The sequence below is a fragment of the Erigeron canadensis genome, chromosome 4, assembly GCF_010389155.1.
Source record: "Erigeron canadensis isolate Cc75 chromosome 4, C_canadensis_v1, whole genome shotgun sequence".
In the NCBI taxonomy this organism is placed as follows: Eukaryota; Viridiplantae; Streptophyta; class Magnoliopsida; order Asterales; family Asteraceae; genus Erigeron; species Erigeron canadensis.
In genome coordinates this window covers 44,184,513-44,210,276 of record NC_057764.1, presented here as the reverse complement: position 1 = coordinate 44,210,276, position 25,764 = coordinate 44,184,513, and the positions used below count along the sequence as shown (strand labels likewise).

Here is a 25,764-nt window from a genome sequence, read left to right as displayed (position 1 = left end):
TTGGTTGGTTGCAGCGACAAGTGGTGATGATGGTGCAGATGGCGGCAGTAACGATAGCGGCGACAAGTGGTAATGACGGTGGTTGTGGTATAGCGTGGTTATTAATGTAAATATAGTTATGTAAAAAAAATAATGTAATTATTTTAATAGTTGTGGGATGCATATTATAAATAAATTTATTAAGATATATTATGTGTAAATATTTAAATTAATTAATTAAGAAAATGCATTTTGGGTAGATCTTACCTTCCTTGCTCCGGTACCATTGTTGTTTTGTTGTATTTTGTGTTGATCAAGTTTTTTTAAAGAAATTTGGAAAGGTAAATTTATTGGATAGAGATCCTCTAAAGTTGATCTAATTATCATTGGATTAAATCTAATGGTCAAGATTTAAACACTAAATATTAATCTTGACCATTTAATTTAATCTAATGGTTAAAGTTGATCAAACTTTACCCATAAAGTTGGATCAACTCTAGAGGATGCTAATCCAATATTCTTTGACTTTGAAAAGATACTTCTCTTGGGTCTAATTAATGGAAGGTTTTTCTGATAGTTTTGAGTTACATATGATACAATTGTGTAAGGGCATTCACAATGGTAGATTGATGGATAACTTTTTTTTTTATACAAAAAAGCTATTGAAAAGCTTTTTATCATTGGGAGTAATGACTATTTTCTTCAAAAGGTTGATATTCTTTAACCTATTGAAGCAAAAACTTTTTTTTTCTTGCACACTCAATGTAATTAAAGAAAGTGGAGGAAAGAGGTTTTGAAAGTTATATTGTTTTAATAATGGTGTGATAAAAAAAAAAATTTATTAATAGCTTATTACCATTGGAGATGCTTTAATCTAAGAATAAAAATAAAATATTATATTAATTAAAAAAAAATTTGTAGTTTGATAAAGTAGCATAAATATAAATAAATTTAGTGTTCTTAAAAAAATAAAATTTTATAAATCAAATTATATCAATTTTTTTAGTAAAATGTATTTCTAAAATCAAATCTTTGAATGTAAAATGGTAAATAGATTTAATAGAAATATAAAGGGCCTGTTGTATAAACCCTAAATGGTCACTTATCTGTTACTTTCCAGTCCAGTTCCTAAACCCATCAAAAAATGGTGGATTCAGATTGACACCCCCACCCGCCCGCCCAAATCTTCAAAGCAGGTAAAACCTTTTTAAATCTATTAATCTTGTAGTGTAATTCCATTAATTACTCAAAATAATCATGTACTGTAATTTTACAAAGTTGCATACATTCCCTATTGCCATTAGAGCTTCATCACAACAACCCAAATGTTTTTTACAGTTATACATTAATCCCAAAACCCCTAAATGTTTACCTAGTTTAATTCAAGAAAAACCCATTTGTTGTTATGGGGTTAGGAGGTTTAAAAGTACTTATGATTATTGTAGCTTATTAGTGTCTGCGAAAAAAGGAACCTTTTCAAATGGGGTTTGTTTAAAATCAAGAAATTTTTCGACTTTTGTTGGTCGGAAAGCGGTTGAAGGTAGTGGTTCAACAAAAACGTTTCCTTGGTTAGCTAAGAATAAAGATAAGGAAGTAAAGGAATTTGAGAGGTCGGGTGAGACGAGGCGGGCTTCTTGGGAGGAGTCTGCGGGGAGGTTTACGAAAGATGGTAGGGAAAAGATTAGGAGAAAAGATTTTAAAGAGAAAAGTGGGAATTCAGAAAATGGGTTGGATTCGAGAAAGGCAGGTCGGTCTTCTTGGGAGGTTTCAGCTGAAAAGTTTGTGGAAAGGGGTGTTGGAAATGAGGATAGAGGTAGGAAACTAGATGAAGGAAATGGTTTTAGGGAAAGAAGGAATGTTTCTGGAGATGAACCAGCCACAAGAAAGGCCGTTCGGTCTTCTTGGGAGGAATCAGCTCAAAAGGTTGTGAAAAGTGGTGGTGAGAGTAGGGAAAAGGGTAGGAGGTTTGATAAACGAAATGATTATAGAGAAAGAAGGGGGGTTTCTGAAGACGAGTTGGATGTAGATAATGAAGAAGTTGATAATCCAAGTTGGTATAAGGTTAAAGAACGGCTTGGTGGGTTTGACAAGGTCGCTAATGTGGAAAGAAATGGTAATGAGTTTCGTAAGTGGAATAGGCAAGATGAATTTGGGAAGAAGGTATGGAGAGAAGCAACCGAGTCTAGCGTACCGAAAATGGTTGGTGAATGTGTCTATGGAGTCGGCCCTGTGCTAGCTGCGTTATCAGCAAACCGAAGAGAATTTTATGTTTTATATGTTCAAGAAGGGAAGGTTGAATTTAGTGGAAATAATAAGAGGAAGAAGGATAAAAAAGGGTTCGAGAAAGTTTTGAGGGTTGCCAATAAACTGGGATTAACAATAAAAGAGATATCAAAACACGATCTTAACATGGTTGTTGATAGCCGGCCTCATCAGGGTCTGGTTCTTGATGCTTCACCTTTAGAAATGGTGAATATACGTGAACTGGATCGTGTAGTGACTGATGGAGAAGAAGGTGCACCTCTTTGGTTAGCTTTGGACGAAGTTATGGATCCTCAAAACTTAGGTGCTATAATGAGGTCAGCATATTTTTTCGGTGCAGCAGGGGTTGTACTTTGTGCAAAGAACTCTGCACCACTTAGTGGGGTTGTAAGTAAAGCAAGTGCTGGTTCACTTGAGATGACCGAGCTACGGTCTTGTAAAAATATGATGCAGTTCTTGATTTCTTCCGCAGAAAATGGTTGGAGGGTTGTTGGTGGTTCGGTTTCTTCACGGGCCGTGACTTTGAATGAGGTGACACCTGGTGAGCCCACAATCCTTGTATTGGGCAGTGAAGGTACCGGTTTAAGACCATTGGTCGAGAGGTCGTGTACTCAATTGGTTAAAATTCCAGGGAATAGTCCAGTACATGTAGGTGCAGGGTTAGATGATGCCGACACGGAGGAGTTTCAGTCTTTCCTTGCTGTCGAAAGTTTGAATGTTAGTGTTGCTGCCGGTGTGCTTCTTCATCACTTGGTTGGAGCCAAGAACACCAAGACTGCACTTGATGTTGAGTTATAATTTTTTCTTCTTTTCTTTTAGTTTTTATCTTATATGATCAGTAAATGCACAACTGTTTCTGGTTTAAACTTTAAAGTGAGTGCAATTGATAATTTTGATTTACGATGCATGTGTTTTTTTTTCTTTCTTAACAGCAAATGTTACTCCTACTAATCTACCCTAATATATTACTAAATCCACCGATGCTAGAATTAAGAGCCCTACCACCCAAACTCAGCTACACATGTTTTCAATGTTACCTTGACTTTGAAGGTCAAATACATATTTGTGGTAGTATTTGCACTAGACATTAACAAATTGTGCTGCTAAAGGTATTCCTAAAGATTGTTTATTACATATCTCATTGTATATTTGTACATTTCAGTGACTTTAACAATTCTTGAAAACATGACTCTTTAGTTGTTGAGTCATCCCCGTAACTTAAACCGTTATACGCGACCATCAATTACTCTTACTAAAATTGAAGACCTTTTAATCAACCCATGCACCTCTTTTCTTTGTTTATTTTTTAAAAACCAAAATCACATACATTTCTCTTTACCTTGTTCAGTTGTGTTGGTTTTGCCTCTAATAATACTATTGTTCATGAATATTTGAATCTCAAAACAGAAAAGGGAGTTAATCAACATTATTGCAAGATTTGGGAGTACCTCAAGCTACGGTATTGCATATTTGATGGAAGATGATTCTGAGCATCTTGAAATGTGCTTTCAAGTATACAGAAAAGGACAGACCCTTACCCTTAATTTTGTAGTTTAAAATTTCTTTGTCCTTGCCTGAATGGGTCGGTCCAAACTCCAAAATAGTTGGAAAAAAAAAATTTTACTTCGTCATGAACAGGTTGAGTATCAAGAAGAAAAACATTTATAGCTACAAAGTTCGTACATTATCACATTGAACACCAATCCTATAAATACAACGATATTGGCTAGCTATACAAGGACTCAAAGTTTACAATTACTCTGGATAAAGACACATGTCACATACATATATGCATACATCACCATGTATGACGTATGCATACATTTACTTCTAAAATAACTTTGATAATACATTTAAGTTGAAAGGAATCGACTTTCCCGAAATCTTCATTGCATTAAACGAACAGAGGGCCTCACCAGCCACCTTCCATGCAAACCCACACTTTTTAACATCTCCGTATTTCTGAGCTTGGTTGTAACTTGCATGATAAATCGCCAGGGCTTCATTATATATATCATCAATATTTCTAGCACTTGTTGCAAAACTTTCAGACTCGTATAATATCTGCATTTATATAACTGGAATCACTCATTTTATAGAACTAAAGGATTTCCAACTTATTTTAAACAATTAGATGTGTTGCTTATGATTACTTGAAACATACAAGAACAAGATCTGAAAAATTTAGACCTGCTTATATCTTTTGATCACCATGTTTGCAGAATCGTTTTTGGATTCATCTCCACATTGCAAGGCCTCTACCATTTCTCTCTTGTAGGAATTGTATCTGTCCTTCCATAAATTTAAGGAGGCATCTGGTATATCGACATTGAAGATGGGATGTTTCGGTATTCCTACATATAACAAAAAGCACTTGTGAGAAATCAGTTTTGTTATTTAAATACAGCGATTTTTTTTACTTCTTTAATGCAAGTTTTAAAACCATTGTTCACAAAATGGAGGAGGAAAGAGAATTAGTGGAATGCACATGTCTTCAATTTTGAAATATGAACTACAACAAAATTACTATTTTACCCCTTTACCTTACCATTTCTTACTAATATTATTTTTATATATATTCTACATAATCATTTGTAGCTTTAAATATTTCACCAATAAATAACAAACATAATTTATATACTCATGAGTCTCCTGTGTTAGATAATCCAAAGCCAACGACCAGCTAAGTAGGTCACCGTCACCTCTTGCCGGATGTCTTAACTGAAGTTTACGAAAATAATACAATTGAAAAGTCATTCACTTCTCATGTGTTAGATAATCCAAAGCCAGCGACCTACGATTCTGGTTAGGAGGATTTTTATGAGGATATATCATTTTTGTTCACAAAGACTGTATATGGAAGGAAGCAATGCATCAAGAAGCATGTATCTAGATGGAGTCAAGTAAAATTACAAAACTTAAAAATGCCGAATAAAGTAAATATAAGCGCAGAACTAATACGGGCTTACCTTGAATTGATGCATTATCAGGACGATATGCCTTCACCTTATCATAGATTTTTCCAAGAACTGAAGAAGATTGAAATGTCTTGGATTTCTTTTCAAGAAAATGGGGATATTTTGGGGGTAATAAAGATGTAGGAATATCGACCTGTTTCGAAACAAAAAGAGGAAGAATGTGAGTGTTGTCAGATGAAAGAGAAATAAGAAACGGAAACGGGTCCATTTACAGGCTACCGGGACAGTCAAACCCAGTGAGGTTTGCCCCTGGTCTCTTCTGAGACCATCGGGATGCCTTACCAGTAGGTTGCCTTGGAGATGGTTTGACGGTGTAAACTCACTATCCTAAGTTTATATGAAGAACATCCAGGATGATATCTAACCATTTTCCCACTTTTTGGTGCATCTAGAGCATCATAATACAAATCAACCAACTTCAACATTTTTTCCTTAAGCCGGTTCTTTTCATCCGCATCATCTTCTCCCAACGTCAGATATTGATCCATAAAGGTCAGCCAACTATCAGCTGCTTTACCAGCTACAATACTGAAACAGTGAAAACTCTTAAACAATGCGATATCTTATTACAATCAAGAGCAGCTTAGCAGCAAAAGAGTTTTCCCAACTTCAGTTATAACTAAGCAACAAAATGGGCTCTTAAATAATAGGGAGAACGAGAGGAAACATACCTCTGCTTTTGTGTAGCAAAAAGTAGAGTGCAAAGCTCAGTCTCCAGGTCGTCATAGGAGAATTCACTAGGTTTCTTGCTAGGTGCACTTGGCGTTGAGTTAATCCTTTCCCACGGCTTACTCACTTTAAAGTATTGCAATAGCTGACAGTATACAAGACAGGGCGTTAATAGAGAAATTAAAGTCATCATTATAGTGCAAGAAGTCATATACCCTTTGTTTAAGATTTTCACAATATAAATCTGAAACAGGCTACCACAAAGATAGATAAAACAATGTAGACATGGTAATTTTGACCGGTTTACTTATTAATCTGCAGATTTTATTGTGTTACATACGATTAGGTCAAATCAAGGAATTAGCAAAAGAGGGTCCAACAGGTCGAAGTAGCCCATGGTCTTTTTTTTTTAGCATACGACATCATAAACTGTATTATTCAAAAAAAAGTTACAGACTATCATTCTAATAGATATTGCTTCCAATTACACCACCAACTATTTGAATAGTAGCAAAAAAAGGTTTGCAGATCGGTCCAACCCGATCATTTCAACCTGACTAATAATACAGTTATTATACCCATTATTATAAAAAAAACAAATGACATGGACGGTTGCGGATCACCAATCCAGCCCGGCCATTTTGACCCAGACTAACATGATCCATTGCTAGACGTGGGCAAAATATCCGGTTCCAAAAAAATCGATTTGGATTATCTAGGAACTGGAACTGATTGGACCGGTTCTTCCGGTTCCTCAAGAACCGATAGATAGGAACCGGTTCCACTTTTGGATCCAAAAATCGGTTCCAAAACGGTTCTTGGACAAAAAAAACAAAAAAAAAGTGGTCAAACTTTGACCAAGAACCGGTTCTTTGTCACGTTGACTGGAACCGGTTCTGAACTGGTTCCAATCTTTTGCCCACGTCTGTCCATTGCTACCCAAGTTTATTTTAACACCTTACCAAACCCACCTGACCACCCATCTAGCTACCAGATAGTCAGAAAGTATGAATAAAGCAGAATGATAGTATGGACCAAGTATAGATAACCACACTAGATTGATAGAAACCGACCTAAACAAGGAGCAGTGTTTGGAATACAGAAAATCTTTAATACATGTACCTGTGGGCTTCGAGAGACCCAGTAGATATCTCCATCAAAATCACCATTTGCGATTTCACTACCCACTGATCTCCTCCCCTTGGTGGAGAAGAAAATGCCATATTTAGCATTCCCAACATACTCTTCCAGCTCCTTGACATACTTCGCATTTAAAATGTGTATGTCCCCAAAATGAATACCTGGATTCCTATAGACCAGAACCGGTCCTGATATCGGGCCGCTTTCACTGCATGGCCCATCAGAATCATAAGTATCAAATTCTCTAATTAACTTATCTAACTGCACAAGTAATCAGTCATTTATAATAGCTAGCATAGTCACTAAATCCTTTCTTCTATGAGAATAACTCATTACAGATATACTAGAAAATATAATACTTATTATACATATACTAGAAAATTAGCTTACAGAATAACACAAACTTCATCGCTGTTCAAGGTTCCCGTGGGATCAGCGGTCCCTATCAGATAGAAGCTTTCATTGATCGGAATTTTTCCGCCACGCAGCCCCTTCAGCTCTTCGTTTGCTAAGATAGACAAACGATATTGAAGGTATGGTTCATCTATTGGAATTCCAGACCCAATCATTGCTACAGAAGTTGAAGAGTCATCCATTTGCCCGTATTTAAGAGCAACTGCAAAAAGAAACACAATTAAGTCAATCTGAGTTGAGAGAAATTGCAAACTACAACAAGTTATAAATCAAGAGAGGTAGCAATTCCAACCCAATGACATAAAAATTGGTTAAATTATATCCAACCTCTAATGGCTGCACGGTCCTTTGTGGATACTTTTTGGGCATCTTCCAATGCCTTATCCAGTAAACTAAAAAAGTAATCTTCTGGAACACCCCCAACGGTTAAAAGTGCGATCAAGTTCTTTGATAGGTTGGCTTTTCTTGGTTGACGACTGAAAAATAAAGAATAAAACATCAGGTTTTTACTTTTTTACAAGAGACTACACATTAACAATTTGCAAACACGTTATCTAATTTGTAGGAAAGTAGGCCCTTTATGGGACTCAAGCAGATACTGATCACAAATCTATACACCATTAATAATCATTGAATGACTCATGCCGAAGGCTATTTACAATAAATTCAATGCACCTTAAATCCACAATATGATAATTGGATAAAACATAAATGACTAATAGGGAAAATACCTTATGGAATTTATCTCCAAGGAACTAAACGGAGTTGAGTCAGAAAGACTTGTATCTTTTTCAACCTTTATCATCGAGGGTCTGATTTGAATCGTTCGGGCTTTAAGCTTTTAAGATATATTCAAGAAAAGCAAAATAGTGGAAACACTTTAATGTAAATTCATTCCAATACGAAGAGTTTAATGATCCAAAAAGTGTCTATAGAGAACTTAAACAAGAGCAATTTACCTTTTTATTAACCAGAAGAGTTCCCTTGACAGCATAACCTTCTTTGAACAAGCGGCATTGGACAAGCAATGGCTGGTACAAAGAAAACAAGGCTTAGTATCTCAAGGAAGACTCTAGATAACAACGAACCATCAGTAACATTTACCCGTTCTCCCATGCAAAATTCTTTGCTTTTCAATCCCTGTGATTCTTCCTCGAGCTTCAGAAGATCGATAAGTTTATAACATTTGGAGAAAAAAAACGACGGGGTTAGAAAGCCAACTATAATAATAATAAGTCGAGACATGAGTAAAAGTTCAAAAATTACCACCAGAAGATCTATTTACACATGATCAATGAGAGTACAATTTTACCTCAAAATTCTCATCCTTTGTGCCTCCCGCTTTAGTAAAATCTTTTGCACACATCAACGCCAAATCTTCTGAAATGAAACCTGTTCCATCTGTATGAATCAGTGGCTCCCGGGATTCATTAAAAACAACATCTCCATTATCATCCTGCAATCCAGATTCAACGACAGTCATGGGGTAAAATAAATTTTCTAAAGCAATAGGGAAATATAAGAGAAACAAAGATAGAAAAAGGGTATACACGACAAGGGATGTCTTCAATTCTTTCAACATGCACAGAAGCAAGATCAACATGAAGCTTTATAGTATTTGATAGGGCAAGTGAACATCTGCAGCCAAACGTAATTTGATTTGATGGACTTCAATCAACTGAACCAGCGAGACTGAATCAGTAGTAGTGGTGGGAATTATTACATATGAATGGTTCGTTTAGGTTATGTTTAATATAAAAAAGTTGAATGTCAACCCAACCCGAACGGCTGAACCATTTTGACATGTTACTGCCTTACCGGACCCACAAACTTCGCCATCTCTATGAGAAAGTACACAAAGTAACTTTTACACTGACCTGGAGATGTATTTAGCCATGCTAGTGACCATATGCACATGCATGAATAGACACCTTGCCTCGTGGATTGTCTTCTTGAGCAAAATGCAAGAGTCTGTCTCCATCCAGGGCGCATCAGAACCATTCCTAATGAAATAGCACTTGACAGCCCATGATGACCTCGATTTCTTTGTACTTTGTGCTTTGAGATTATTCTTGTCTGCTCTAACATCTTTAAATGCTGTAAACATATCACATGCAAATTTAATGATCGAGCTTGATGTAATTTCCTCAGTAACATACTAGTAAGAGTAACGATTGAAACGTATATTGTATACCAAAAAGACGATAAATACGCAAACCGACTGTAATTCCCTCAGCAATCCGCTGATAAGCTGCACTCCAGTTACAATGATTGGATGGCATGTCTGACGTCTCCTGATCATCTATAAATTGGACAATCAACACGTTGTCATCTCCAAGTTCCCTTTGGAGATGAGTTCTTCTTGTATTAAGATACGGTCCCTGAAATAATACAGGTTTAAAATCAAATATATATTTAAGAAAAGATAAATCAAGTTCCTAAGGGTGCATTTAGTGACAGAAAACTATTTCTAATTTTCAGTTTACGGTTTTCAAGAAAATGAGAAGTGTTTTATATCACTAATATCCCTTGAAAACTTTGAAAACGCGTGAGTAGCTAGTTTGGAAAACACAAGAGTGTTCCATTTGTTGAGTGGAAAATGTTTAGAAAGCTATCAAAATGAGTTTTCCAAGGGGGTGTTGATGTGTTATAGGTTAGAAAACATACAAAAAAATATTTCAGAAAAAATCAGATTTGAACATGTTTTCTGATCTCCAAGATTCCCTTGAAAAAAATTTCTAAAATAAAACACTCATAGTTTTCTACAACTAAACGCACCCTAGGCTATTTTAACAGGATGGAGAATAAATACAGACCTTGAACTGGCAAGTTCCATCAGCACTCACGAAGCAATAATAAAGATAGGTCTTTCCAGAATCCCAATCATAATGCTGCAATATAAAAGATAAGTAAGTAACTGACTAGACCTCGGTGAGAAACTCCAAGCATCTGATATGGCTTTCTATGATCATAATGCTCAACCTAATATAAAATTTTAATTACCAAACAAGAACTTGATACGTTGTTATATCTTATCATGGAAGCCCAAAATAAATCAGACAAGCTATATGTCACAAATACAGTATAACTTATCTTTCTGGGAAAAACTTGATGACACAAACCATTAACATTGTTAAGGTCTTCATTATTAAGCAATAAAGATATCGATGAATAAATGATGAAAAGAACTCATGTACCATTGCCCTGTCAGAAGGTTCGCAACACTTCTGACCATACTTGGCCCAGATTATGGCTTCAAAATTATACATTGGCATATTTTTCATTGAGTCTTTGATTTCAATGGCATCATATACAGAGACCACATCTTCAAGTTTGTTCCTGCACAATTGGCTAAATTCAAGTGACCGAATATAAAAGCACATGACATAAACAGCTATAGCGAGAAGCTTACTGACCTCCCAACGTAACTATAAACCATGAACATCTTCCTGAATTCAAGTTCTGCAAGGAGATATCTCTGATGACTAGTTTTTAGATTACTGAGGGTAACATCCGAAAGGGTAGGAGTCATAGGACCAATCTGCGGTTCAATATTGCCACGAGTGGCCCCTTCAAGGCTGTCAATAGATGGTAAAGTATGTTGCAATTCAATTTGAGAATCCTTATGGGTGGCACCGGAAAAATTAGAAAAGTGCGTAGGACTTGCATCTTTTGAACTAGAACTCGGTGCTAACGTGGACAGTGCCTGGTGACTTGTTGCACTGTGTGTACCATCTGAATGATTAGGAGTAATAGAACCAACGTGTGGTTCAATATCTTCACAAATGGCACCTTCAAGACTCTCAGAAGGTGATAAATCATGTTGCAATTGAACCCGACAATCATTGTGGGTAGCACTTGAAAATTCAGAAAAGTGCTTAGGGCTTGTATCCTTTGAGCTGGAACATGGTGTTAGCATAAGTTGGTTTTGCACAGCAGAAAATTGATGGCTGACTTTTGAAGAGCCAAACACGGGTTGCCTTAGCCTACTATAATTTCCATTTCCATCACCTGTACGACATCCCGGTGAGAAATTTAGTTGTTTTTGGATACGAAACGAGGACTTTATAGATTCACCCTGATAACAAGTCGGGGTGTTAGAATTCGCATTCTTCGAATCCAAACATGGAAATGATGTTGTTAGCTTCGAACCCACAGAAGCATAACCGTAGTTCGGAGTTCCCGGCAGAAAGTAATCAGGAATGGTTGTAGACTTGAAACTAGAACCAGGTGAGAGTGCACACTGAGTGGAATTCGGAGATACGGGGCGTATACATTGAGATTCTGCACCCAAACATGAACACGTGTTAGCAACCGTGCATATCCGATATTTCCTAATTAGTACCGTAAATTCAAGGTTATATCTTTCATTTTGACAAACTAAATGTATGTAACGCTCAAACTAAGGATCCCATATCAAGACTAATGATCATCAGTAGCATAAACAATACATACTAGCTAATACTGATTCCCACAAACATTGCCACGTCAGCCGACTGAACCGAATTATGATAGAAATAAATAAATTCTTATACTAATTTACCAAAAGCAAACCATCAAGCTAGCTAAAAAGCTTTTCATTCGGACGAAATTAGTAAAATATACTGTATCACACACAATTTATTTAAACAAAAATAACTTTAACGAATAATAATAAGATTATAAGCAAAAAAGGAAAAAGGATTTACTGGTGGGAGTTCCGGCATCGAAAGAAGTCGGTGAAGATCGTTTGAGCGGTAAATTCTGATTTTTAATTAGGTGAATTATGAAACCAGAAAAAGTACGAATAGTCTTTGTAGACCGATATATTGCATTCAATATATCGACCGCTGCTGCTTCAGTGATTTGTGAAAGTTTTAGCCTCGCCGAAACATCCGGTGGACTCACACATTTTTCTGCGCAAATTTTGTTAATTAAATCCTGTACAGATGGCTGTAATTCTACTCCTTCACTGCTACTCTCCATTTCGATCATATAATGCTAGAATTTGTAAAGGATAAAATTTACGGACACTGTATGTGTGTTTGTTTAGTGGAGTTTTACGAATGGTAGCAGGTCTTCAGAGATAAAAGGTTTCTCAATAATGGAGGTTTTACTTATGATTTTCATACCATTTTCCCTTTTCTTGTTTCCGAATCTTTTTGAAAGTGATTGTTTTTATAACATGTTTTTAATTGATTGGAATATTTTTGGTTTTTTTTCCATATTACGTTTTAAATTAAAACATTGTTCTAAAATTAAAATTATAAATTATATTTTGATATTACTCGTAGTTTTTAAACATTACATTATACTCGAATATGTAAGGGTCTTGTTAACGTGATCCAATAACTTTTTTAAGGTTCATGTGGATAATTTTATAAAGGGGTTGGATATTGTAAAACAAGTATTAACGTAAAACAAATAGGACAAAATCTTGACCCTTAGATCATGGGTAAATTGATGCACAAAGATTCACGAAAGAATTGATGCACGATGATTTTCATGATGCACGGTGATTTTCAGTGAATAGAAAACTATTGTTTTATTTGTTTTTCTTTAATACTTTTTATTTTACATAAAACCATTTTATAAAAAGTTTAGCCATACACTCCAACTTTAATGATCTCGGTAAAACATGTAAATTCATAAAAACAATGGCAAACCTTCTAACAAAAAAAACGAGAATACAATACTACAATAGTACGATACCATTAAATTTCGCGCCCCGTATCCCGACCACCATTTTTAGTAATTTGACCAGCCACATTTTGCAGCGACCCTCGCTGCAAATACCCGTGCCACGTCAGCATTCCACTAAGCCGCTTTAAATGTTTGACCAACTGTTACTCGACTTATTGCAGCGACCCTCGCTGCAATAAGTTTACCCGGACCACTTTTTAAAAACCGATCAACCGATCTATTCCATCATTTTCCTTCAACCGATCTATTTCATCATTTTCCTTCCTCCACCCTTCAATATCTATCATTTTCTTACACTTTTTGTTCCGATTTTGTTTAACAAAATTTAACAAATCCATCCACCAAAACACCATTCCGGGTATCACGACAACGACAGGATCATCACCCCCGCCAGCCACCACCGGGCAGTACCGCCAGCCCCCGCCGCCGTCCACCGCCACCGCAATACCGCCAGTGTCGGGATTATCCTCCCCCAAATTCTGGCCGTTCGTCCTCCCCCAAATTTTTCGGCCATTTCAAATTCTGGTATGTATTTTATGTTTTTCCCAATATCCAAACCATTATTTTTTAGTATCTAGACCACTACTAGTTTTTGCAGCGACCCTCGCTGCAAAAAGTGAAAAAATGCGGGCCTCCATAGTATGTTAGTATAGTTTTTGTATATATATTAGTTTTGTTAATTTGTTAGGATTATTAGTTGTTTATAGGATTTTAATAGGTTTGTTAGTATATTGGTATGTTATTATTAGTTTTGTTAGTTTTGTTAATTAGTTAGTTTTGTTAGAATATTGGTATGTTAGTATAGTTTTTGTATATTTATTAGTTTTGTTAGGATTATTAGTTGTTTATAGGATTTTAATAGGTTTGTTAGTATAGTTAGTTTTAATTTATTGATAATTTAGTGATTTGTTAGGAGCAACGAATTTGTTTTGTTAGTGATTTGTTAGAATATATATCATTAAATGCAAAATTACGTAGATTAAAATTTGTTAAAAAATTGATTAAAATAAATAGGCAAGATTATGTAAAAATTTTGATTAAATAAACTACTTAAGACGTAATAAAAAATTGATTAAATTTAGTTCAACAAAAATATAGATTAAAATTAATTATAAAAATTAAGTTCAAAAGTATGGCGTATAAAAAATTAAGTTAAAAAGTTAATATATTGATTTGTTAGAATATTTTAGTCATTAGTGTTAGGTGTTTTACTTTTTGGTTAGAATATTGACAAATTAAAAATGACGTAGATTAAAATTTGTTAAAAAATTGATTAAAATAAATAGCCAAGATTATGTTAAAAATATATGTATTGAACTAAATATACAAAATTATGTAAAAATTTGAATTAAAAATTTTGATTAAATAAACTACTTAAGACGTATTAAAAATTACTATAAAGTTAAATTTAAAAGTATAAAAGTAAATTTATATTGTATAAACGGAGTTCTAAAAATTATTATTGAGTAAAACAGATATATATAAAAGTAATAAAATTTGTGATAATTTTGTTATATGATTTGTATTTTGCAAAAAACGTATAATATGATTTGTATTTTGCAGTATAGATGGCGACTTACCATGGCGGTGATGGCGGCAATGAAGACCCACGTCGACCATGGTGGAAGATTACTTGGGGCTGCAAAGGCAGCGGCGGTAAGGAATTTGGTTTTTTAATAATTCATATTTTAATTTAATATTTTTTACTAACTTGTCTTTTTAGAATTTGGTTCTTTATAATTCATATTTTAATTTAATATTTTTTTACTAACTTGTTTTTTTAATTTTTGCTAGCCCCACGAAAGGGAAAGGGGAGGGGGCCCTGTCAGAATTTAAATCTGGAGGCCGAGTTTGTGAAAAAAGGTCGTCTGTCGATCGACTTTGACACGAGCAACTTAAAAACGTGGCAGGCGATCGGCCCAAATTCTTCTATGTATAAGAGCCTCATTGGCACATTGGTCCGCCACATCCCTCAGACATACGACTCCTGGGAGCATGTGCCTGCTGAAAGAAATGAGTCTATCATCCCGACTCTGAACGTAAAATATTATTAATTTTTAACTTCTTCTTTGATGTTTGTATCAATTTTTAATTTTGCTAACTTTTACTTTTATAAATTGCAGACTCGGTTCAAATTGGACCACTTTATTGAGATTCCTAACCCCAAGGATCCTATCAGGCGGGGGTTCCGGCTGTGTGTTGATAGGGACTGCTCAGATCAGTATCGGCTCTGAAAGAGCCAGTTCAAGAGAGCCCACTTTTCCAAAAAGGGGGGCCTGGATGCAGTTCCCCAGTTGGAACAAGCTGTTCCTCCAGAGGGTATGTCACAGGAGGACTGGAGAGCTTTGTTGGGGTATTACCAGAGGGAGGACCGGGTGAAGCAGTCGGCGAGAAACAGCACGAACAGGGGCAAGCAAGTTCTTGCGGGGATCCATGGTCGTAAGTCTTACTCTCAGTACGTCCACCAGGAGAAGGTTAGTTATGAATTATATATGTATTAAATATATATACTTGTGTTTAAAAGTATAAGTTTAATAATGTATATTTCTTATAATATATATGTATTAAATATAAATACTTGTGTTTAAAAGTATAAATTAAAGAATGTATATGTCTTATGATAAATTGATGTGTTTACAGGTTGAAAAAAACAAGGACGTGGACTTGGTGGATTTGTTCGAGATTAAGCACAAGAAGAAGAAGGATAAACAATGGGAACACCCGATGGCTGAAGAAATACATGTATGTGTCTCTCTTTAGGATTTTATATTTTTTAGTATTAAATGTTAATTAATCAACCTTATGTATAATGTAACGTTTTTTACAGTCTCAGCTCAAGAAGAAGAAGGAGGAGGCTGAACAGGACCCCGTTCCAACACCAGATCCTGACATTGTCATGGATGTACGGGGACCCCGGGCGGGGCATCGTCGAGGCATAGGGCGGGTCATCAGGCAGATGGGTACCGAGGCGTATGACTATACGCATCTTACCCAGGGACAGCCACGTGCATCATTCGACTTGAACAATGACCCACCTCAGCCTAGCCAGACGTCCTCCTTATTTCAGGAATTATTTAACTATTCTAGTTATGCACAGGCTCCTTTTCCTCCTCAGCCGTCCCAGCAGTTGCCCACAGCCCCTCAATACTCAGGCGGATCGTATCATGTCAATTTGGATGACGATGATGATGATGATGAGAGCGATGATGCTCATGATTAGTATTTTGTGGTTATAAACAATATATTTTTTATCGTATGAATTATGTTTGTGGTGTATATGTGCTTATCTTTTCGGATGTGCTGGTGATCATGGTCATAATAAACGAAAAAAACGTACAAAAATATGCCTAATCTATATAAATAAATACGTCAAGTATTATTAGTAATAGAATACGTCAACGATATCTAGTACTTATAAAAACAAAAACATCAAAGATAGCTATAGAATACGTCAACTATTATTAGTAATCATTATAACAAATATAAGTAAAAAAATACATCAACGATATCTAGTACTTATAATAACTATTATTACATACGTTAAAGAGTTACAAACAACCAATTATACGATATAAATAAACTATTCAAGGATCTCATATCCCGTAGGTACCTTATTAGCTTGAATGTGTATGTGGTACTCAGCCAAATGGTCTCTGTACTTCGGATGTATTACCCAGACCTGCGATGCAGGTTTATCATGTCCCCAAGCTGAGGTGTAAGGCATTGGGCAGTCCTTATCTAAAAAAACCGTAACAAAATGTGTCGACCCTGATACCAGGGCAATGCATATCGGGTCATCTACGTATAGCTCGCCTGGCCCCTTACAAAAAGGAAAACATGTGATGTTCTCCTCTAAACTTAAACAGATAATTATTACCCCCAACGCATTAGACAGAAGCATAGCGCAATATGGATTCATCATCCAGTAATCGTGTGGGCGACCATTTGGATAAGACATTGATAGCAAAGTGTGTATGTGTTTAGCGTCACCAGCGAATGCACCCTCATAGTATCCGCGCCTGGACTCATACTCCTCTAGCATTAGTTTGCGAATCCACTTGAATTTTTGCTCGTTTTCACCCAAAGCAACAGCCAGTGCCCGAAACCCACAGTTACCATCAGACTGTACATTTTTTATATTGACAACGTATCTTTGAAAGAACTTAGGGAGCTGGCCTAGGTAATGAATCATGTCAAACGATGTTGACTCACTCGGGAAAAAGTTGTGTGTAAACGGTTCAGGGTTGTTCTGCGGATTTTGTGTATTCTGTGTAATGGGTGTCGAGAATAATTGATCAACAAAGCTATATGTTTCTTCTTGCGTTTGGTTATTCTGGTCTCCGAAATAACTTTGTGTGTCTGCGAAACGTGAATCGCTACCCACATACGAACTATGTCTGCCACTTTGTCCCCAGTATAGTTTGTTATAAGGTTCGCAAAAGGAATCTGTATTTCCCGGGATGTTAAACTCGTAACCCACATACCCACTCTGCCTACCACTTTGACCCCATAATACTTTGTTATATGGTTCATCTACATTGTCTGGCACGTTCATTGATAGGCCCACATAATTACTTTATCTCCCAATCTGACCCCATTCGGGCTGGCTTTTAGTTTCATTGAAGAAACGTGATGGTGTTTCCGCGAAAAAAGAACTGGTGCCCACATAATCACTCTGTCTCCGACTTTCAGGTGATTGTGGTTGGCTTTCAGTTTCATTGAAGAAACGTGATGGTGTTTCCGCGAAAAAAGAACTGGTGCCCACATAATCACTCTGTCTCCGACTTTCAGGTGATTGTGGTTGACTTTCCGTTTTTTCGAAAAAACGTGATTGGGTGCTCACGTATTCACTGTGTCTCGCATATTGGCCTTCTCCAAATGCACATGACGGCTGCGAAAATTGATCGGAGAATTGAACCGACCTGGATTTTTGAAGACCGGAGGGTGCTGTGTTTGTCGCTGGTCTGTTATGTTCGAGCGCCTGCAAAAAAAAAAATTTTAATAACAGATTATACTTACAAGTATACTAACAAATAGGGGGCAATTACCAAAAAAAAAAAAATTCAATTAATTAAATGTAGTTCGAATTATGATCCGACATACTTGAGGTATATTTTTCTTTGACCCGATTGGTCTTCCACGTTTATTTTTAATAATAGAAGGGTCCTTGATTTTCGTTCTCCCCGGATAGACGATGTCTTTTAATTTAGAAATCCAGTTTTTGCGATTTGACTTCGGTTGATCCTTAAACTGGACTTTAACATCCTCTACTAATTGGTCGATAGCTTTGTCATCGTCAGAGTCTTTTCGATGATCGTTGTCCGGAAGGCATGTCGACGGTGTCAGGTCTAGCTTTCTCCAAAAGTCATTTATGGTATGCACCTCAACACGTTTGTCTACATTTTTGATGAAAAATAATTACAATATTTGTGCATTTACAAAAAAAAAGAAAAAGCAATTGCCTATATTTCAATAAACTTACTGCAATGCATGTACGCAGCTAGACGGCAGGCACATGGAAGGCCACAGCTAGTCCACACCTTACACCCGCATTTTCTCAAGTCTTTTCCGATCTCATTTTTTAATTGTTTAATTTCATCGACCATTATATCAAGAGCTGTCACAGATACAACACAAAGCAGGTCTTTCAAACATGGGTAGTTGTGTTTACCAGCTCTATAAATCCTGCTTTCTTCCAGTTGGCCCTTGATTTCTGTATCTTGTCCGAGGAGGACATCATTAACACATTGAATTATTCTTTGAAATGTACATCTCCCCTGTAACTCGGACTTGAGGAGTGAATGTTCAGCCTCAACTCTGTTGGTAGTGTAGTTACGGTAGTTGAGGTGTTGATCCACCCAAAAGGACACAAACTTTTCCTTGTACGGGGAAAGCCACTCCTTCTGTAGGTACTTGTAAACCTCTGTCAATTTAACATTTGATTAGCTTGTGTGGGTATATGTGATTTACCAAAAAGTAGAAAAAAAAAAACTTCAAAAGCACTTCACTTACTGTCTAAACGGGGACCTATCTTCTCTTTTAAATATGATAAATTGTTGGTGTACTCTTCTAGTGTGCGGGACTCGTAAAGTTTTTTCCACCATCCGTAAAAAGGCCCCCATTTCCCTTCCCCTTTTAACGATGGCATGCTAAATTTGTCTATGTTCCTCCATATGTGCACTCTACACAGTAAATGGTATGCTTCAGGCATAATGGTTTTGCATGCTTTCATTAGCGCCAGATCCCGGTCTGTAAGTACCACACGCATAGCAAAGCCTTCACCTAACGTCGACTTCAAACACTCCAACACCCATCTATAATTATGCTCTTGTTCGCTTATGATAAACGCATATGATATGCTAAAGGTCCTGTTTGTTGGAGTGACACCAACGATCTCGACCAATGGCATGTTGTACATATTAGTTTTGTACGTGGCGTCTATTTGGATAACATAAGGAAATGCACGCCACAACTTAAATGATGTCGGATGTATAAAAAACAGATTCTCCAACCGACCAGATACATTGTTTGTTGTATGATAATACAAGTAATTATGCTCCTTAAGCAAACTGAACATAACCTGTTTCGTTTGAACAATATGGCGTACATATGTCATTTCAGATACTCTATCATAGTAAATAAATAAAAAGATATGTAAATTTGATATAATATACCTGCATTGGAGTGTTCCCATGTTTTTCGGCCGCCTTCTTCCGCATAGCTTTTTGGAAATTGTAAATGTCATCACCGCGGGTCAAGTTTCCTGAAAATATTTCTTTCAATAGCTTTAACATCCTACGGGGCGTACTACCACGATGATATTCTTCTTCCAGAAACAATCTCTCCTCTTCAGTCAACCTTCTTGCGTACGCGTAACCCTCCAGATTCTCAGCTGGATAGTGATTATGTGTGTCGTCTACAACGGTTATCCTCCAACCATCATCAGTCAAACGACCGATTAATCTAAAGGGGCACTGACATTTAAGTGTCTTTTTAACGAGCCCGCCTATCCTATCATCCATTTTCCCAGAAAGATTACAGACTATCGTCACTTTATTTTTTACACCAGCTAAGTTGGAATTTGTTCGTCGTTTGATTAACACATAACCAAGCTGCAATCCTGTACTTTTGGCCCAGTTGAACAATTCTTCGTGTGAATCGAACACCTAAATTAGTTTTTTTTATAAAAATTATCATTAAATTGTATACTTATAAATATCTAACATTTTAAAATTGCAATATCTAACATTTTAAAATTGCAATAAATTTAACATCCTAACACAAATTAAATAGTACTAAAATATAAATATTCTAATGATATTTGCCTAAATTAGTTTTTTTTTAACAAATTATCATTAATTTGTATACTAATAAATATCTAACATTTTAAATATGCAATATCTAACATTTTAAAATTGCAATAAATTTAACAACGAAACACAAATTAAATAGTACTAAAATATAAATATTTTAATGATATTTGCCTAAATTAGTTTTTTTTAAAAAAGCGTCTGGTAACCCGACCACCTTTTTGGTAACCCAAATTATCATTAATTTGTATACTAATAAATATCTAACATTTTAAATATGCAATAAATTTAACAAAAAAACACAAATTAAATACTACTAAAATATAAACTAATAATGATATTTGCCTAAATTAGTTTTTTTTTAAGTTAACAAGGATACCTGATCGGTGTGGGAAACCCTAGAGTCGTAGTCAAAATGAGGGGCCGCCTCTGGTATGTCAAATTCTTCATCAGGTTCTTCTAAGTGAAGCTCAAAATCTTCCGCACCCATTTCGCCCCATATACTTTCAAAATCCATCTGAAATAATGATAAACTATAATAATAATACTAAAGATCTACAATTTATAGTATATTGAAAATCTAATGTATATCTATATATCTATATCTATATATATAAATGAAAACAATAATATATATATATATATATATATATATTAAAAACTGATAATAATAATACTAAAGATTGTGAAAGAACAAATATATTGAAATGTTTATGAAAGAACAAATAGAAAGAACAATTAGAATTTGAAAGCGATTGTGAGAAAAGCAGACGCTACTAAAAATCTACAATTTATAGTATATTGAAAATCTAATGTATATCTATATATCTATATCTATATATATAAATGAAAACAATAATATATATATATTAAAAACTGATAATAATAATACTAAAGATTGTGAAAGAACAAATATATTGAGATGTTTATGAAAGAACAAATAGAAAAAACAATTAGAACTTGAAAGCGATTGTGAGAAAAGCAGACGCTACGAGTTTCTATATATAGAACCGCACGTACACTGACTTTTTGCAGCGACTCTCGCTGCAAAAAGTGTTGTCATTTTACTAAAAAACTGGTCGGGTCACCAGACGACTTAAATTTTTATCTTTTAATTTCTCTCCTATCTCCCAATTTTTCAAAATTTGATAGGATTGAAAAGGTCACATCAAAATAAAAACCAGAAAACTTTAAAGTTTATGAAAAAAAGGACATGAAAAAAATAGGGAAAATATGTTTTGATGGGACAAGACAAGAAAAATTATTTTAAATGAATTTTAGATTTTAATTATGATTGTTGAGTGGGGACAAATTTACAAATCTATGCCTTTTCCAAGTAAAAAGTGTCATTTTCGAACAGTATAAGGTAGAAAGGTATTGTACAACAACTCCAATAAAAACAATAACAGTAAAAACTAAAATAATAATTCCATAAAAATATGTTATATATTTCCTCTATCACTCATTCGACAAAAGATTTCAGATAATTTGAATGTTTGGAGTGAGCTAATGAAATTATGTATGGTCGTACAATTCTATCATATTCTGAGGGTGTTTGGAATTGGTTATAAAGTGATTATCTGATTATTACGTTTATAAAACGTAAATAATTTAAAAAAGTGTTTGTATGAAAAAATGATTTTTGGCTATAACACAGTTTTTGAGAAACATGTACCTACATGCTTTTTTAAAAGACAGTTTTGAATTTTGAAAATGCATAATCTATTTTGAAAACACAAATTTTGTTTTGCAATCGCAATACCAAACACTCCCAAAATATATAACTAGTTAATCAATCTAGATATTTTAATTAAAATTTTAAAATAAAAAATATATATTAAAAAAAATATATGTGATGCTTTATAAATTTTCTATTTTCAATAATTGATTAAAGTTTTTATTAAATTTATAAAGGGCTACTTTTGAAATTATTTACAATATTTAGTTGACATCATAATTAAAGACAACTTTTCAGGTGAAATATAGGTATATCATATTAAAAAAAATTCTAAAAATACTTTCACCAAACAATTCTACTTTATTTCTATTTTTTTTTTCTTTATGTTAAAAATCAAAACAACTAAAGTTTTTTATCAATCTAATGGAAAGATCTATCTCAAAACTAATGTTTTGAATACCAATTACTTTCAAATAATAAGCTTATGACAATGAATGTACTATTTGTATGTATTTTCATTTTTTTAGAAATAAATTATAAGTTTACCATTTAAATTAAAAATGATTATATTGTATCATAATTGAAATTTGGGTAATTGCCTTCCATCCATAGTCTTAGTTCAAATCTCACAAGAGGATTCTCCATAACTAGTTGGTTTCTTATTAAATTGATTACTTGATGTTAAAATACGATCAAGTTGTATTCCTCGTGACAATACGACATGATGATACTCTAGTCCATGATCAAAACCAGTTATAAATTTTATATATGATTGCTTTTTTCCCTTGATAATTATTTATACCATTACCCAATGGTCAAACTTTTACGTATTAGAATTTTACATGGATCACTTGGATATCTATGTATATTTTAGTATACAAAACTACAAACAAACAATTATGTACGTAGTCTCGTACTCTAGTGTTTGTGAGCGTAACGAATTATGCCCGATTGTTTATATTATGTAATGAAATATTTGGATGTTTATGATATGTAATGAACTCTAAATTCATGTCTAAAATATGTATTAAGTGAACAAATGAATAAGTAACCAGTTATTATATTATTTTTATTAATTAGAATCCTAATGTGGCATGCTAACTCACCTAAACCTTTATTCATATTTTCCTAATACTCAATTACTCATATTGTATTTTTGTCTAAAACCATATTGCAACATACGAAAGAAATTCCAATGAATGTTAACGCTAGTTATTGAATTTTACGAGTTTTAATTGGTGAAGATGATGACATATAAAGTCATGTCGACATTTTTATAACATACCATGCCACGATTTCATGAACAAAAAAGCGTTAAACTCTAGTCAAAACCTAAATAACTTTTTTTAATCGATCTTAAACAAGTAAAGTAAGGAAAAAGAATGATATACACATCTACGTCTATTCCCACCGCTTTGCCCACGTATATATATATGAACAAATACGAACATTTATTCATTGAGGAAACCCAAACGTAACCTGGACGGACTTATTTACGAACTATCCATTCTCTCCCCTCAATTAATTGCTGCAGCAGCCACGAGCATATATAACCATTCACGACGTCGGGTAATTAATTTGTACTCCCATTAACAAATTAATTGTTGCATATAATAATAGTATATAATAATAATGTCGGGTGAAAGCTAGTTGTTAATTCTTCTTGTCGTATTATACAAGTAAATTTTGTTTTTTTTGTTAGCCACTTAGCCAGCCAGCTCGCTTAGCTTTGGTTATTTTTAATCAATCATATATATCATGATGATGATGGATAATAATAATAAAGAAGAAAAGGCACATATCAACGTTGTGGTGATCGGACACTTGAATTCTGGAAAGTCAACCACCACAGGTCACTTGCTATACAAGCTAGGTGAAGTCGACAAGCTTTTGATCGAACGGTACGAGAAAGAGGCTGCCGAGATGGACAAACCTTGTTTCAAATACGCTTGGGCGTTGGACAAGCTGACGGCAGAGCGTAAACGTGGGATCACTATCGACATATCTTTGTCAAAATTTGAGACTGCCCGTTACATTGATGCTCCTGGGCATCTTGACTTTATTAAAAACATGATCACTGGAACCTCCCAGGCTGACTGTGCCCTTCTCATCATTGACTCCACCTTTGCTGCTTTTGAATATGGAATCTCTGTCGGACAGACTCGTGCACACGTTTTGCTTGCGTTCGTGCTTGGTGTCAAGCAATTGATTTGCTGCTGTAACAAGGTTTAAATAATTACTTGTTGAGTATTATGCAATTATTTTGTAGCTTAAATATCTCTTTTAATGCTAACTTTAATTTGTTATATGTTGTTTTTGCAGATGGATGCTACTGAACCCAAATACTCGAAATCTAGGTTTGACGGAATTGTCGAAAAATTGACTTCCTACTTTAGGTCAGTCGGATACGATCCTGGTAAAGTCCCATTTGTCCCGATTTCTGGTTTTGAGGGCGAGAACATCTCTGAGAGGTACACGGGCCCGACTCTACTTGAAGCCATTAACCAGATCAATGAGCCAAAAAGACCATCTGACAAGCCTCTCCGCCTTCCACTTCATCATGTCTACAAGATTGGTGGGATTGGAACCGTGGCGGTGGGACGTGTTGAAACCGGTGTGATCAAGCCAGGTATGGCGGTCACTTTTGGCCCAACTGGTTTGACCACTGAAGTCAAATCTGTAGAGATGCACAACAAAGCACTGCGTCAGGCGTCGCCAGGAGACAATGTCGGTTTCAATGTTAAGAATGTGAAGGATCTTAAACGTGGGTACGTTGCTTCAAACTCTGAGGATGACCCTGCAAAGGGTGCTGCTAGTTTTACTTCTCACGTCATCATCATGGACCACCCGAGTCAGATTAGAAAAGGGTATACAGCATTGCTTTGTTGCCATACTTGTCACGTTGCTGTCAAGTTTGCTCAACTGTTGACCAAGTTTAACCGCAAGTCTTTTAAGGAGTATGATCCGCAACCCAAGTGTTTGTATAGTGGTGACGCTGGATTTGTGAAGATGGTTCCAACAAAGCCGATGGTGGTTGAGACTTTCTCCGAATATCCTCCATTGGGTCGGTTTGTTGTGAGGGACATTAGGCAGACCGTTGCTGTGGGCGTGATCAAGAGCGTGGATAAGAGGGATCCAACTGGGTGAATGGTGGTTAGCCCAATATGTACGTGTGACTTAATAAGCAGGTTAACAAAAAACAAATTAAGATTCATATAGCAGGTTAACTTAGTATAGCAGGTTAATTATGAGTTAATAACATATATACATATTGTGTGTACTTGATCAGCAATGAAAGCAAGCGCTTTTAAAATTTCAATTTCTTTCAATCAGTTTCGTTTGATAACTTCTATATGTTGAATCAACATCATCTTTTTGTTCACGCCATTATATCTTCTTGATCTCATATTAGGCTTCTTGATCGCATTAGAAGAAGAAAAAAACGTTTCAATCTCTTTTTGGAAGACTAGTAGTTTGCTTATACTCATCTGTTGTAAGTATAACATGAATTTCTTGCTTAAATTCTTCTTCTTCTTTTTATTTTATTTTATTTTTTTATTTATCTATTTGGGAGTAGAAGTTGAAGCATAGATCATGACGTATTGTTGTTTTCGTGTATACGCTTTATAATACTTGGTGATTCTTTTGCATT

General features: G+C 35.1%; 3 protein-coding genes and 1 long non-coding RNA gene across 4 annotated transcripts; 3 read left to right on the top strand and 1 right to left on the bottom strand.

Annotated features, from left to right (window-relative positions):
* The first annotated feature begins 1,173 nt into the window (after positions 1-1,173).
* Positions 1,174-3,141, top strand: LOC122595297 (uncharacterized tRNA/rRNA methyltransferase slr0955). Its single transcript, XM_043767639.1, has one exon. It carries the CDS (start codon positions 1,237-1,239, stop codon positions 3,037-3,039), a length of 1,803 nt encoding a protein of 600 aa, XP_043623574.1. The 5' UTR covers positions 1,174-1,236; the 3' UTR covers positions 3,040-3,141.
* A 744-nt stretch (positions 3,142-3,885) lies between these two features.
* LOC122597702 (probable RNA-dependent RNA polymerase 5) lies at positions 3,886-12,499 on the bottom strand. The gene is made up of 19 exons (XM_043770271.1): positions 12,131-12,499; positions 10,859-11,726; positions 10,640-10,781; positions 10,259-10,333; positions 9,637-9,823; positions 9,320-9,539; positions 8,993-9,080; positions 8,755-8,898; positions 8,547-8,600; positions 8,402-8,473; positions 8,174-8,280; positions 7,770-7,918; positions 7,419-7,644; positions 7,011-7,236; positions 5,891-6,033; positions 5,585-5,747; positions 5,211-5,352; positions 4,432-4,595; positions 3,886-4,305 (listed from the first exon to the last, which is right to left on the bottom strand). The coding sequence occupies exons 1-19, from the start codon at positions 12,414-12,416 to the stop codon at positions 4,072-4,074; spliced, it is 3,690 nt and encodes a 1,229-aa protein (XP_043626206.1). The 5' UTR covers positions 12,417-12,499; the 3' UTR covers positions 3,886-4,071.
* A 3,057-nt stretch (positions 12,500-15,556) lies between these two features.
* Positions 15,557-16,036, top strand: LOC122595005. The gene is made up of 3 exons (XR_006323176.1): positions 15,557-15,598; positions 15,765-15,866; positions 15,952-16,036. It is a non-coding gene; the product is annotated as an uncharacterized LOC122595005 (long non-coding RNA).
* Positions 16,037-23,900: 7,864 nt separating this feature from the next.
* On the top strand, positions 23,901-25,428 carry LOC122594935 (elongation factor 1-alpha-like). The gene is made up of 2 exons (XM_043767223.1): positions 23,901-24,338; positions 24,435-25,428. Exons 1-2 carry the CDS (start codon positions 24,036-24,038, stop codon positions 25,257-25,259), a joined length of 1,128 nt encoding a protein of 375 aa, XP_043623158.1. The 5' UTR covers positions 23,901-24,035; the 3' UTR covers positions 25,260-25,428.
* Positions 25,429-25,764: the final 336 nt, after the last annotated feature.

Excerpts from the sequence above, each read along its gene's own strand:
- LOC122595297 (XM_043767639.1), top strand. The coding sequence starts at position 1,237 with ATGTACTGTAATTTTACAAAGTTGCATACATTCCCTATTGCCATTAGA.
- LOC122597702 (XM_043770271.1), bottom strand. The coding sequence starts at position 12,416 with ATGATCGAAATGGAGAGTAGCAGTGAAGGAGTAGAATTACAGCCATCT. Across the intron at positions 9,824-10,258 it reads ATGGAACTTGCCAGTTCAAG|GGACCGTATCTTAATACAAG; the intron begins GTCTGTATTTAT and ends GTATTATTTCAG. Across the intron at positions 5,748-5,890 it reads TTTGCTACACAAAAGCAGAG|TATTGTAGCTGGTAAAGCAG; the intron begins GTATGTTTCCTC and ends TCACTGTTTCAG.
- LOC122594935 (XM_043767223.1), top strand. The coding sequence starts at position 24,036 with ATGGACAAACCTTGTTTCAAATACGCTTGGGCGTTGGACAAGCTGACG. Across the intron at positions 24,339-24,434 it reads TGATTTGCTGCTGTAACAAG|ATGGATGCTACTGAACCCAA; the intron begins GTTTAAATAATT and ends TTGTTTTTGCAG.